Here is a 12,500-nt window from a genome sequence, read left to right on the forward strand (position 1 = left end):
CGGAGGAGACCCAGAGGAGACCCAGCCCAGAGGAGACCCAGAGGAGACGCAGAGGAGACGCAGAGGAGACGCGGTCCAGACCCAGAGGAGACCCAGAGGAGACCCAGAGGAGACGCAGGGGAGACCCGGCCCAGACCCGGTACAGACCTGGCGTGTAGGACTCGCTCTTGATGACGTAAGGGGTGGTGAGTTTGGGGGTCTCCCTCTTGGCCCACTCGCCCCTCTTCTCCTCCTCCGCCAGCTTGGCCTCCATCCTCTTGTAGTACTCCTGAGGGGACAGACAAACAGGCAGTGATGTGTGTGTGTGTGTGTGTGTGTGTGTACGTGTGTGTGTGTGTACACATGTGTGTCCTCTTGTAGTACTCCTGAGGGGACAGACAAACAGGTAGTGATGTGTGTGTGTGTGTGTGTGTGTGTGGGGGGGGGGGGGGGTGTGCTCTAGTAGTACTCCTGAGGGGACAGACAAACAGGAAGTGCTGAGAATAAGGGAATAAGTTAGAAGATAGTAGTCACCCAGTTGTGTGTGTGTGTGTGTGTGTGTGTGTGTGTGTGCACCTGATAGTAGTAGTTGTCTAGGTGTGTGTGTGTCCGATAGTAATAGACATCCAGGTGTGTGTGCGTGTGTACCTGACAGTAGTAGTCATCCAGGTGTGTGTGTGTGTACCTGACAGTAGTAGTCATCCAGGTGTGTGTGTGTGTGTGTGTGTACGTGTACCTGATAGTAGTAGTCATCCAGGTGTGTGTACCTGACAGTAGTAGTCATCCAGGTGTGTGTGTGTCCTGATAGTAGTAGTCATCCAGAGGTGTGTGTGTGTGCGTGTGTACCTGATAGTAGTAGTCATCCAGAGGTGTGTGTGTGTGTGTGTACCTGATAGTAGTAGTCATCCAGAGGTGTGTGTGTGTGTGTGTGTGTGTGTACCTGATAGTAGTAGTCATCCAGAGGTGTGTGTGTGTGTGTGTGTGTGTGTGTGTGTACCTGATAGTAGTAGTCGTCCAGGTGTGTGTGTGTGTGTGTGTGTGTACCTGATAGTAGTAGTCGTCCAGGTGTGGGTTTTCACTCTGCAGCTGAATCATCTGTAGTCTGATGACCCACTCCTTCTCCTTCTCTGACATCAGCAGGGCGTACGGATCCCACCTCTCTGGTTTCCTGCACACACACACACACACACACACACACACACACACACACACACACACACACACACACACACACACACACACACACACACACACACACACACACACACACACACACACACACACACACACACACACACACACACACACGAAAGACTCCCTGCTTAGAAACTACAGTCCCCACAATCACCAACACGGATTTTTGACTTTGACCCGCTCAAGAGAAGAGGTGTGACTAGGTGGGCATCTCTAAGGGAATCAGTCATTTCAAGGACAGTCCCATTAATGAGTTGTAATGAATATATAACTTCAGTGCAATGACATGCTAATTCTGTGATTTTTTTTTTTTTTTTAAATACCCACAGTACAGTTGTAAAGGCATAAACTCTTTTAAACTGCTCATAATGTCACAACAGACTAAACTAAACTCTTTTAAACTGCTCAGAATGTCACAACAGACTAAACTGAATTCTTTTAAACTGCTCAGAATGTCACAACAGACTAAACTGAATTCTTTTAAACTGCTCAGAATGTCACAACAGACTAAACTGAATTCTTTTAAACTGCTCAGAATGTCACAACAGACTAAACTGAATTCTTTTAAACTGCTCAGAATGTCACAACAGACTAAACTGAATTCTTTTAAACTGCTCAGAATGTCACAACAGACTAAACTGAATTCTTTTAAACTGCTCAGAATGTCACAACAGACTAAACTGAATTCTTTTAAACTGCTCATAATGTCACAACAGACTAAACTAAACTAAACTCTTTTTTCTGCGGCGGCGTCAGTCACCTGTGTGGTTTGGACGGCCTCTGGCTCAGCAGGCGTTTGTGTTGGGGGTGGAGCTGAGTCACAGACGCGGGGAATCTAAGGGCGGGGTCAAGGGTCAAGGGTCAAATAAACACGTGACCAGAAGCACTAACCCAACAGAGGATATCGCTTGATGCAGATGAATTTGACAAGTCAAGGCTAGAAAGGCAGTTTATATAAAAAGTTACATGACAACTGCAAACTCAAATGTTTAAGGACTTTGCATGAAGGCTTCCGTTAAGGATTACTAATATATTTTTCACAGGGGACAACATAGAGCCAGTTGTAATAGTGCAACTCTGGAATAAATCTGAACCAATAGATGAGGAAGACAGACCTGAAGCGGTATGCATTGGGTGACGGGCTATAGAGGGGGGCGGGTCTTGGAGAGAGAGGGCCGAATCGGGGCTGTGCCATCTTTGGAGTGAGTGGCTGAGGGGAAGTGATGCGGGGCTGAGGTACAGAGACAGGACAAGGTCAAAGTTCAAAGTCATTAAAAAAAAAAAGAAATAAAAACACTAATCAAATGACGGTGAGAATATGGGCCTTTTCCAGACTAGCCCATAGCACCACGTGAACTGCCATCCCATAATGAATGCTATTCCAAACCAATTAGCAGAGAGTGGAGGTGGGCTAGAAAACCCTCTAGTGGCGAATCTACAGTGATGCTGATTTTGCAAGTATGTGGCACAGGCTATAAAACCCTCTAATGGCCGCTGTGCATGGATTTCCAGTTTGGTAAAGAATCACAGATGGGAGAGTGGGTGGGGTGGGTCACCTGGTTAAACTGTTGGCGGGGGTTAAACAGCCGTGGACGCAGTGGTGAGCGAGGACTCATGGGATTCATCTACACACACACACACACAAAATAAATAATAAAAAAATAAGTCTGCTCAGGACAGGAGACATGTGAAAGGCAAAGGGAGTTTCAAGTTCATCACAACAGAAATTAAAACACAAGGCACAGTATTTGACAAACGAGATTAAAATGCCGGACGATCTCGGTCACGGCACCCTTGCCCACCTGAGTGTACCAGCCTTGGGAGAGGGGGTAGACGGGGGGGTTCTCGCTCACCGGGCCCCTCCTCCCTGGGAAGGCAGTGGGCAGGTAGGGGCGGGATTTAGACAGGAAGTGAGTGTAGGTGGGCAGGCGGGGGGCACATACAGGCCTGTCAATCACTCGGAGGATGGCCTCATCCTGCAGGTGAAACACAAGGTGAGGCAGGAGAAGTGTGTGTGTGTATGGGGAGTGGCCTTGCATAAATTATAATCAGATCTCTCATCACTGGAGTACAAGTATTCATAAATCTATGATCTAAATCATCCATCTATTTTCTGATTGGCTGACAGGTGTCGCGATATTACTGTACCACAGGACACCTATGATGCACATCTAGTTAAAAAAATAAAGAATAAAATAAACCATTCTACATCAGTGGAAACTTTGAATGTCAACCTCAGCAACCATAGTAAACCACGGCTAATACAGAAGCTGCCCACGTATAGAGGCTACAACAGTGAATGTGTCGTCAGGCAGGCGCACGCACGCACGCACGCACACACACACACACACACGAATGTGTCGTCAGAAAAACGAATTCTCTCATTTTGCCAAGTGGTGTAAACGCTATGAATCCCGTGGTTACTGAACATGTCATCTGGAGAACTAGCAAGCTGACAAGCTAGCATGCACAGAATCGGAATCAGCTAGGAACCTAAAGGATCCAGGCTTAGTGGACTCAACCGTAACCAAGCAAGTTATCGTTATCCGTGACTAAAGAAAGTAGCAATACAAACTAACAAAACAAACTAACAAACTTGTGTTTTTAAACAGACCCAAGTGTTTCCTCTGTCTGTCTGTCTGTCTGTCTGTCTGTCTGTCTGTCTGTCTGTCTGTCTGTCTGTCTGTCTGTCTGTCTGTCTGTCTGTCTGTCTGTCTGTCTGTCTGTCTGTCTGTCTGTCTGTCTGTCTGTCTGTCTGTCTGTCTGTCTGTCTGTCTGTCTGTCTGTCTGTCTGTTATACATGCATGCCTAAACACGCGTGGCGACCGGGGTATAAATCGGGATAGCGGCTTTATGAAGATATGGGACGAAGCAGAGACAAACCACCGAGTATTTGTGCCACAGAAACACAAGATGAAGTAGCGGAAGTGGGATCTCATAAAGAGGATCGTACACAAAATGGTAGAGTAAAGTTAAAGTCTGAATAATTAATTGTTTGATTAATTAATTAGAGTGACTGAGGGTGGACAGTAGCCTGACAGGAGTGGTAAAGGACAGACGGATACAGTCAGTATACAGTACAGACAGCACACCTGCAGAATGGGCTTGGTTGGTCCTCTTAACCCTTCGGATGGTGCCACCCACTGTGGAAAGAACACAGACTTAAGACTTATCACTTCTCCTCCACTCCACTAGAGGGCACTTCAGAGTGCTTGGCGGTTTGAAAAGGTTAAAGGTCAGGCACTTACTGAATTGGAGTTCACATGTTCCCAATACGAGGTGTGGCAGCAGTCCACTATGGCACTGTCAAGGCTCTATAGGGGACACACACACACACACGAAATCTGTGAAGACAGCCATGAGTGTAGACGGCTAAGGAGGACAGAGCGAGGACCTCTTGATGACCTCACCTTCAGACTGGGTCGCACCCTGACGCTCTTAACCACCGCCGGGTCCTCAAAGATCTGCCCGCGCCCCCCCCGCCCCCTCTGGCCTCGGCCGCGGAACCACACCACCGCCGGTGACCGTGGCTGAACGCGGGGAACGGGGAAGGAGACGGGCTGTCTGCCGGGGAGAGGCCGGGGAGTTCGGAATTGAGACGGAGAAGGAGGAGGAGGAGGAGAAGGGGAAGGGGGAGGAGGTGGAGAGGGTGACTGAGGTGGAGGGTTCTCCTCTGGGTGTGGGGTGTTGTCGTCGTCGTCGATGGATCGGCCAAGAACGTCCCCTCCCCCCATCTCTGCTTCTGTTATGGGGTTCGCAAGAAAGACTTTAGGAGAGGAATTTATTCAAAGATTTTAAATGAACACAACTGGCTCACTGGGGTAAGAGACAAGCAAGAGTAGAGTAGCACTCAATGAAAAACACCACAAAACCCACTGGTGTGGTCAGTCAAAAACATGGTAAAGACAAGGTGTACCATTGCTCCATGTGGAAATCTAAAACTCATATTTTGTTAGTAAAAAGAGGTGTTTGTGTAGCTACACCAGGGACGTGCGGTCAGAGGAGGCAGAGCCTCGAAAAGTAAAAAAAAAAAAAAAATATTCATATTTCTCTACTAATCTGCATGCTTTCAATAATTTCGAGCATTTTTATAATAAAAAAAAAAAAAATCGCTGAATTTTCGCATGTCCTGTTCAAATACTATGGGAGACAGGGGAGGCAGTGCCTCACCTAGGATTGGGCAATCGCTCCAAACTGGGTTTTGCGCATGCGTAGAACCTTTGAACTGAGCTCAAAACGCATTGAAAAATCATGTAGGTGAGGCACACAGTACCTCTGCCTCAATGAAGGGGGCGTGCGAGAGCGCACCTGTCGGGGTTATGCTGTGGAACGTTGCTCTTCTTCTACACACTACTTGACGGCGAAAATGGAAGATTTTATTGCTAAGCTGAAGCAGTTCTCAAAACTGGACTTTCAGTCCAAACGTGAAATTCTTAATAATGGGAGACCAATGCCGGAGCTAAAAGGTATGCTTCAAGCGACGGGACAGAAGATAACTCATCGACTTCTCACATTCAAAGCCAAATTGCTTTGAACATGTTTGGAACCTCAAGAATAAATTTGGTTTTGAACTTACAGCGGCAGCTCCGTTGATTTCCCATTATTTCTCTTGGGATTGTTTTATGTCTATGTGAAGCCATTTAAAATCACACAAGTGATTGTGATCACTTTGAACCCAGGACTGCTTTTTATTGGTGAGCTGATTTTGAGAAATTAAACTTAAAAAATGGTAGGTAAGTTGTGTTTCCTGGTTGCAATGGTTATCCTGTTGCTACGTTAGCTAATTAGCTAGCTAATGACACTTAATAACCTTACGAGTTAATCGGAAGAGTTCAATTTGCATGAAATGATAGCTGGTTATCTAGCTGATGTTATAGTCTCCTCGATTTAACTCTTAAAATTATAATGGGAAAAGGTTGCTTGTGCAACTTCGTAAGAAAGAGTTAATATTCACGAGTTCATATTCATGAGTGCATAATATTTACACATGAGTTAATCACAAGCTAGCAGCTGCCTACTGTATGCCCCTTACCTATGTGTGTGTAAAGAATGCTGATATGAAAAACAACCAGTAGTCAATGTGAAAGCTGCCAATTGAATGGTGATCTTACTCTATTGGATTTATGTATTTGTAAATTTGACTCTGAAAGAGTCAGTGCCTCACCAGTCACGAACCTCACCGCACGTCACTGAGCTACACTCAAAAGACATCAAAGTAAAAATCCAAATGTTACACTTGCCTTAGGGTCAATCACATCCACCAACCAAGGCAAAGGTTATATTAAAAAAGGTCACCTGCTCCAAATGTCTCTTCGTTGAACAGATCGATTGACTCGTCTTCCTCGACCATTTCCTGCAAGAGGCCAGACTCCATCGCGTCCCCCTCTCCATCGCTCCACGCGCCGCCATTTTCGGGCCACGCGTCTTCGGGGACGGGAGTGTCCGCGTCCTAGGCGTGCGGGCGGGAATACGTTTTACGAGTGATCAAATACAAGTCGGACCTCTGAATAATCCCTAGAGCTGCAATGTGCTGTACACTCTATAAAGCCGAAATCTCGCAAGGAATCACAAAATATTATCATTTACAACTGCGTGTTGTGGGTCACCTAGTTATTCACAGTGCATCGTTGAGGTTGACAAACGCTTAGAGGCAATCACACCCCAATTATCCTACATGCGCAAGGGCTCAAGCTTTGAGTAGGAATGTCATCAGACTTGAAGGGAAGGGCTATACTTACAAGTTGTTCCGTATCACTCATTGAGGAAACTGATGATTTGGTTAGCTTAGTTTGTCACGTTTGATACACGTCTAGTGCCGTCGCTCCCATCTGACATATCTGTGAACTTATTAGCGTATTTAAATTGGCACACCTGCGGAATGGGCGGGGTCAGAACGCAGCCTCGCTTTTCATCAAATCTGGATAACTTACGTCACTCTATTCGAACAGGCTTACTTGAAATGTAATAATAATAATAATAATTCATTTAATTTGTAATGCACTCTTCATTCAGAAGAATCTCAGAGTGCCAACATATTAGAAACTAACTATAATAATACAATAAAATAAAAATTAGTTAACATAAGCATAATTTAAATGTTTTAACATTTTAACATAAGATTTAACACCAGGCCAGAAATGCCTTCCTGAATAAAAATGTTTTTAGTCCAGCTTTAAAGGAGTCCAGCGTCTGCGTTGGCCTTAGGTGGTCAGGGAGGCTGTTCCATAAGCGTGGTGCTGCCGAGCAAAAGGCCCGGTCACCCATGGTGCGGAGCATGGTTTTGGGGACGCGGAGGAGCGAGCTGTTTGAAGACCTGAGGGTGCAGGTGGAGGTTTGGGGAGTAATTCGTTCTTGCAGGTAAGGAGGTGCATGCCCATTTATGCATGTATGGGTGAGTATAAGGACTTTGTAGTCAATCCGGAAAGAGACAGGGAGCCAGTTTAGTGAGTGTAATATTGGTGTTATGTGCTCATATTTCCGGACCTTCATCAGGATCCTTAATAATAATAATAATAATAAGAAGAAGAAGAAGAATTATTGTCTTCCGGGACGCGACACATTTTAAGTGAGAACATGTTTATTGTCATCATTTGTGTTGCTGTGTGACAATATGAAAATGTCAAAAATGTATAAATGAGATAGTTCTTTATATTTGATGGCTTGGCATTGGTAAACATTTCTGACAAATCTTTGGCACCATAAAACAAAACAAAACGAACATTCGGACGATACAAAATACACATCATGTAATACAATAGGATATATTTTTGCAATAGCAGTTACATTTATATATTGCGGTAAAAAAGCAAATATATTAAATGGGATTACAGATACATAAAAATCCTTCATTTAGAACATTTCAGAATCTTTCCTTTCAATGTTTGGATGATAATTATGAGTACACAGGAAAATCTAGAGAGCAAATGTGTGTGTGTGTGTGTGACTGTAATCAATGCAAGCAATGACCATTACACTGATTTGAGCTTCTCTTACAGACATTTTTAACTTCATGGTCAAGTGATTCGGTAGGTAAAAGGTAAACAAAACAATAAGAGGAAAATAACACAAAGAAACCACCGTCTCTAAGGCACTGCAGTGAGACCTGCACTGTAATCTTCAGATTGTTCCAGAAGACTCAATGGGGCTTCTTCCACTGCCTGGTGAGGTCAGTTTGCTTGCAATGTCTCAGACCACTGCTGCTAACCCTGTGTCTCTCTCCAGCTCTGATCTGAGACAGACCTGCCGGATGAGAGCCAGGTCTGAGCCGGATGAGAGCCAGGTCTGAGCCGGATGATAGCCAGATCTGAGCCGGATGAGAGCCAGATCTGAGGCGGATGAGAGCCCCACACCAGACTCGAACTCGCAACCTTGGACATGGGAGGCGGGCGTGCTAGCAAGGATGCTAAAACCGCTAGTCGCTAGCACGCTGGTCTCTTAAGCTGTCGGGGAGTGAGGTTGACGCCTCCATGACGTGCACCACAAGAAATACACAATCAAGAAAACACTAGTGAAGACTAAATACAGAAACACGTGGCATACCTGACACCAAAAAGAAATACACAGAAGTGGGAGCTAGCGAGTGAGTGAGCGAGCGAGCCAGACGCTCCTCTGTCGCGGGACAGTAGCAAAAGCCGCGTCAGGGCCACATCAGGGCCGCATCAGGGCCGCATCAGGGCCACGTCTGTTCGGGAGTATGCAGCTATCTGTGTTTGCTTGGTCATTCAGATCGATTGAAGATGAGGTTAAATGAGTCTATTAACCCATTTGAACTCACCATAATGTAAAAAAAGGACACCAAGACTTGGCATCTTCCCTGTATACCTGCTGCCATTATGGTGCGGATGTTTTTGTTCTATCTGTTGGGTCAGCGTTGGCAGCCTACCCCTCAACTGCAATGTCCCTTCGAAGGCCATTAATAATTATATAATTATAGTAATCAATAATTGAGCTTTTGGTGAGTCTATTATCTCTGTCTGGTTTCTCTCACAGCCCCGGTACCTCCAGCGCTTCTGAGAGACTGTCTATTACAAAAGATGAGAACAAAAGATGATAACAATGACAGAAAGCCTATGAAAAGAGTTATAACCCTATGAAAAGAGTTATAACCCTATGAAAAGAGTTATAACCCTATGAAAAGAGTTATAACCCTATGAAAAGAGTTATAAGCCTTAGAAACAGAGGGAAGGGAGAGGGGAGGACACCGACTCAGGCATGGAAAACAGAACGAGTCCCTTTTTCTTTTCTTTATTCCCTCGTTCTTTTTCCTCTCGTTCAGCTGTGTTGGCAGTGTCGGTCTCCACCCTTCTCCGCCCGTTTCCTGAGCACTCTCCGCCTCTCCTTTCCTCTCCTCCCGCATCGGTATGGCGTGTGTCCTCCCTCTCTTTTCCCTTCTCCACCTCTCCTCTCCTGTCTCCCCTCCTCTTCTCCACCTCTCCACCTCCCCCCCCCCCCCCCCCCCCCCCCTCCGCTCAGCCGAAGAGCTTGATGTGACAGGGGTGGCAGTAGGGCTTGTTCTCCTGCTCCTTGAAGCAGCCCTTGCTCAGGGGCTTCAGGCAGAAGTTGCACACCAGGTGGTGGGGGTGGAACTTGGCGCCCATCGCCGTGACGCAGCGGCCCAGGATTGGCTGCTGGCAGGCGTTGCAGACGCTGCCGCGTGATTGGTGGTAGTGGGCCTCGCACAGGGGCTGGCCCTCGTGCTCGAAGAAGCTGCCGTTGACGAACGGGCAGTAGCACTCCTGCAGGGGGCGATAGAGAGCAGAGATGAGCAATCATACACACACACACACACACACTGGTAGAATCTCCTCCCCACACACTGGTAGAGTCTATTTATACTTCATATTTATATACTTTATATTTATATGTACATCAGCACATCACAGCTCTCTCATTCACACACACACACACACACACACACACACACACACACACACACACACACACACACACACACACACACACACACACACACACACACACACACACACACACACACATACACACACATATATACACACACACACACACACACACACACACACACACACACACACACATACACTCACCCTGCAGACAAAACACTGGGGGTGCCAGAGGGAATTGAGTGCTGAGATGTAGTTCTCCATGATTGGCTGGGAGCAGCCTTGGCAACGGGAAGCGAAGAGGGACAAAAAGCACTGCTGGCAGTATTGCTTTCCTTCGCGGTCATGGAAACCTACGAGTGGAAAGACAAGCAAATGGAACAGACGAGTAACCTCTAGGAATGGAAGCCAGTTCACTGAAGAGTCAACACTCAGCTGGCACTAAATATGACCCTGCGCTCACCAAAATAAACCAATTATGAAACAGTCACCCAACAACCAAAACAGAAAACCTTGTGTGTGCCCTTGGGTGTAATGTGTTTATGCGTGTGTGTGTGTGTGTGTGTGTGTGTGTGTTTGCGTCTTGTGTTGTGTTGTGCGTGTGCGTGTGCGTGTGCGTGTGCGTGTGTGTTGTGTGTGTTTGTGCGTGTGTGTGTGTACTGTGTGTGTGTGTGTACTGTGTGGATGTGTGTGTGTGTGTGTGTGTGTGTGTGTGTGTGTGTGTGTGTGTGTGTCTTACCTTCATCCCCAAACGACCGACTACACTTCACACAACTGAAGCACTCTGGATGCCAGTTCTTATCCATTGCAGTGACCATTTTCTAAAACAGACAGAATCATTCAGATGAAATGAATCACACTGAATACACACACAACGCATACACACTTACATTGGCAATACACACAGTGTGGAGAATAGAGGGTGACAAAGTCACACACACACTCACACACATGCACACACACGCACACACACACACACACACACACATGCACACACACACACACACACACACACACACACACACACACTTACGTTGAGAATAGGCTTGTTGCAAGAGGCACAGTGTGGGGAGTACAGGGTGAAGTAGTCGGGCTCGCAGTATGGCCGTCCGTCCTTCTCGAAGAAGTTCTTGTTGCCCAGCTCACACTCGCACTCCGAGCACACGAAATGCTCCGGATGCCACACGCGCCCCAAGGCCGTCACCACCTGACCACGACACGGCCGTTACCACGGAAACATCCAGAGCACGGAGGTCACAAAACACAGAGTTGTTTTAATATGTCAGAAAGACTCGATGACAATAAGCCCCGAAGCCCCGATCTTAGTGAACAGTACGCCAGACTTGGAAACAAGAATGTAAACAAGAATCACCACCCGACCAGGACACAGCAGTTACCATGGCAACCGCGTAGCAATCACAAAACGCCGAGCTACTGGATTAAACATGGCAGAAAGATGTGATACAAGTGACACTTCCAAAAACAACACAAGTCTCAGTAGCCGGTATGCAAAATATACACGTATAAATAATTTTGGTTATTTAAAATGACTCATCCCGTGTCACTAGAATCATTCTTCCCTGTTCTTGGCCATCACTCAGGAAGGAAAACAACTGCCCCGACCACCACCTTTCCTCTATTCACATTGCTGCGGTCAAAAAATAATTTGCAATCGCGGGAGTCTTCCGACATGTTTGGTTATGGGTCTCAGGGAGTCCAGAGGAGCTACTGCAGCTGTTGCACAATTGATTTGAACTCATAACAGAATGCAATCTTTTAATGAAACGCAAAAATATAAAATATAAATATATATACTGTATATTATATAAATACAGTATAATACAAGTAATACAGTACCAGTCAAAAGTTTGGACACACCTTTAACTTTTTTGAGAAGTGTTTTCTTTACTTTTATTATTTTATACATTGTAGATTAATACTGAAGAAATGTAAAATACGAAAGAACACATATGGAATGATGTTCTAAACAAAAAAAGTGTTATCTACCATGTAGAAAATAACAAAAGTAAAGAAAAAACTTTTGACTGGTACTGTACATTTTTTAACTTTTTAGCATATTTTGTAATCATATCATAGTGAGTGAAAGAGCATCACCTGGCCTACGTCATCATCATCAATCTTTTAATGAAATGCAAAAATATAAAATATAAATATATATATATACTGTATATTATATAAATATACATTTTTAATCTATTTTGCATATTTTGTAATGATGTCATAGTGAGTGAAAGAGCATCACCTGGCCCACGACAGGCTTCTGACAGGCTGAGCAGTTTCCCTTGGAGGAGGTGGGCACTCCCTGTCTGCTCAAATCCGATTGGAGGAGTCCCAGCATGCTGTCCAATGAGCCGCCTGAGGAGGCCTGAGGGGGCGGGGCTGGTTGCTGTGTGGATGTTACAACAGGACTGACAGGGACAACAGGCTAACGGAGAAAAAAAACAC

General features: G+C 45.7%; 2 protein-coding genes across 3 annotated transcripts in view; both read right to left on the minus strand.

Annotated features, from left to right (window-relative positions):
- LOC105894014 (protein PAT1 homolog 2) overlaps positions 1-7,044 on the minus strand; it is a 12,658-nt gene extending 5,614 nt beyond the window's left edge. For both annotated transcript variants that reach the window (XM_031561064.2, XM_031561065.2), the window contains exons 1-11: positions 6,912-7,044; positions 6,469-6,622; positions 4,584-4,915; positions 4,422-4,487; positions 4,266-4,316; positions 2,976-3,149; positions 2,730-2,798; positions 2,289-2,404; positions 1,934-2,008; positions 1,024-1,147; positions 148-268 (exon numbers count right to left, since the gene is read on the minus strand). In XM_031561064.2, the coding sequence (XP_031416924.1) occupies positions 148-268; positions 1,024-1,147; positions 1,934-2,008; positions 2,289-2,404; positions 2,730-2,798; positions 2,976-3,149; positions 4,266-4,316; positions 4,422-4,487; positions 4,584-4,915; positions 6,469-6,622; positions 6,912-6,932 (1,303 nt within the window). In that variant the 5' untranslated portion in view covers positions 6,933-7,044. The remainder of the gene's footprint in view (positions 1-147; positions 269-1,023; positions 1,148-1,933; positions 2,009-2,288; positions 2,405-2,729; positions 2,799-2,975; positions 3,150-4,265; positions 4,317-4,421; positions 4,488-4,583; positions 4,916-6,468; positions 6,623-6,911) is intronic.
- Positions 7,045-9,624: 2,580 nt separating this feature from the next.
- Positions 9,625-12,500, minus strand: part of LOC105894013 (transforming growth factor beta-1-induced transcript 1 protein) — an 8,858-nt gene continuing 5,982 nt past the window's right edge. The window contains exons 7-11 of the mRNA XM_031560697.2: positions 12,298-12,480; positions 11,068-11,241; positions 10,774-10,855; positions 10,239-10,387; positions 9,625-9,908 (exon numbers count right to left, since the gene is read on the minus strand). Of these exons, the coding sequence (XP_031416557.1) occupies positions 9,642-9,908; positions 10,239-10,387; positions 10,774-10,855; positions 11,068-11,241; positions 12,298-12,480 (855 nt within the window). The 3' untranslated portion in view covers positions 9,625-9,641. The remainder of the gene's footprint in view (positions 9,909-10,238; positions 10,388-10,773; positions 10,856-11,067; positions 11,242-12,297; positions 12,481-12,500) is intronic.

Source organism: Clupea harengus, chromosome 23 (genome assembly GCF_900700415.2).
Source record: "Clupea harengus chromosome 23, Ch_v2.0.2, whole genome shotgun sequence".
NCBI classification, from domain to species: domain Eukaryota; kingdom Metazoa; phylum Chordata; class Actinopteri; order Clupeiformes; family Clupeidae; genus Clupea; species Clupea harengus.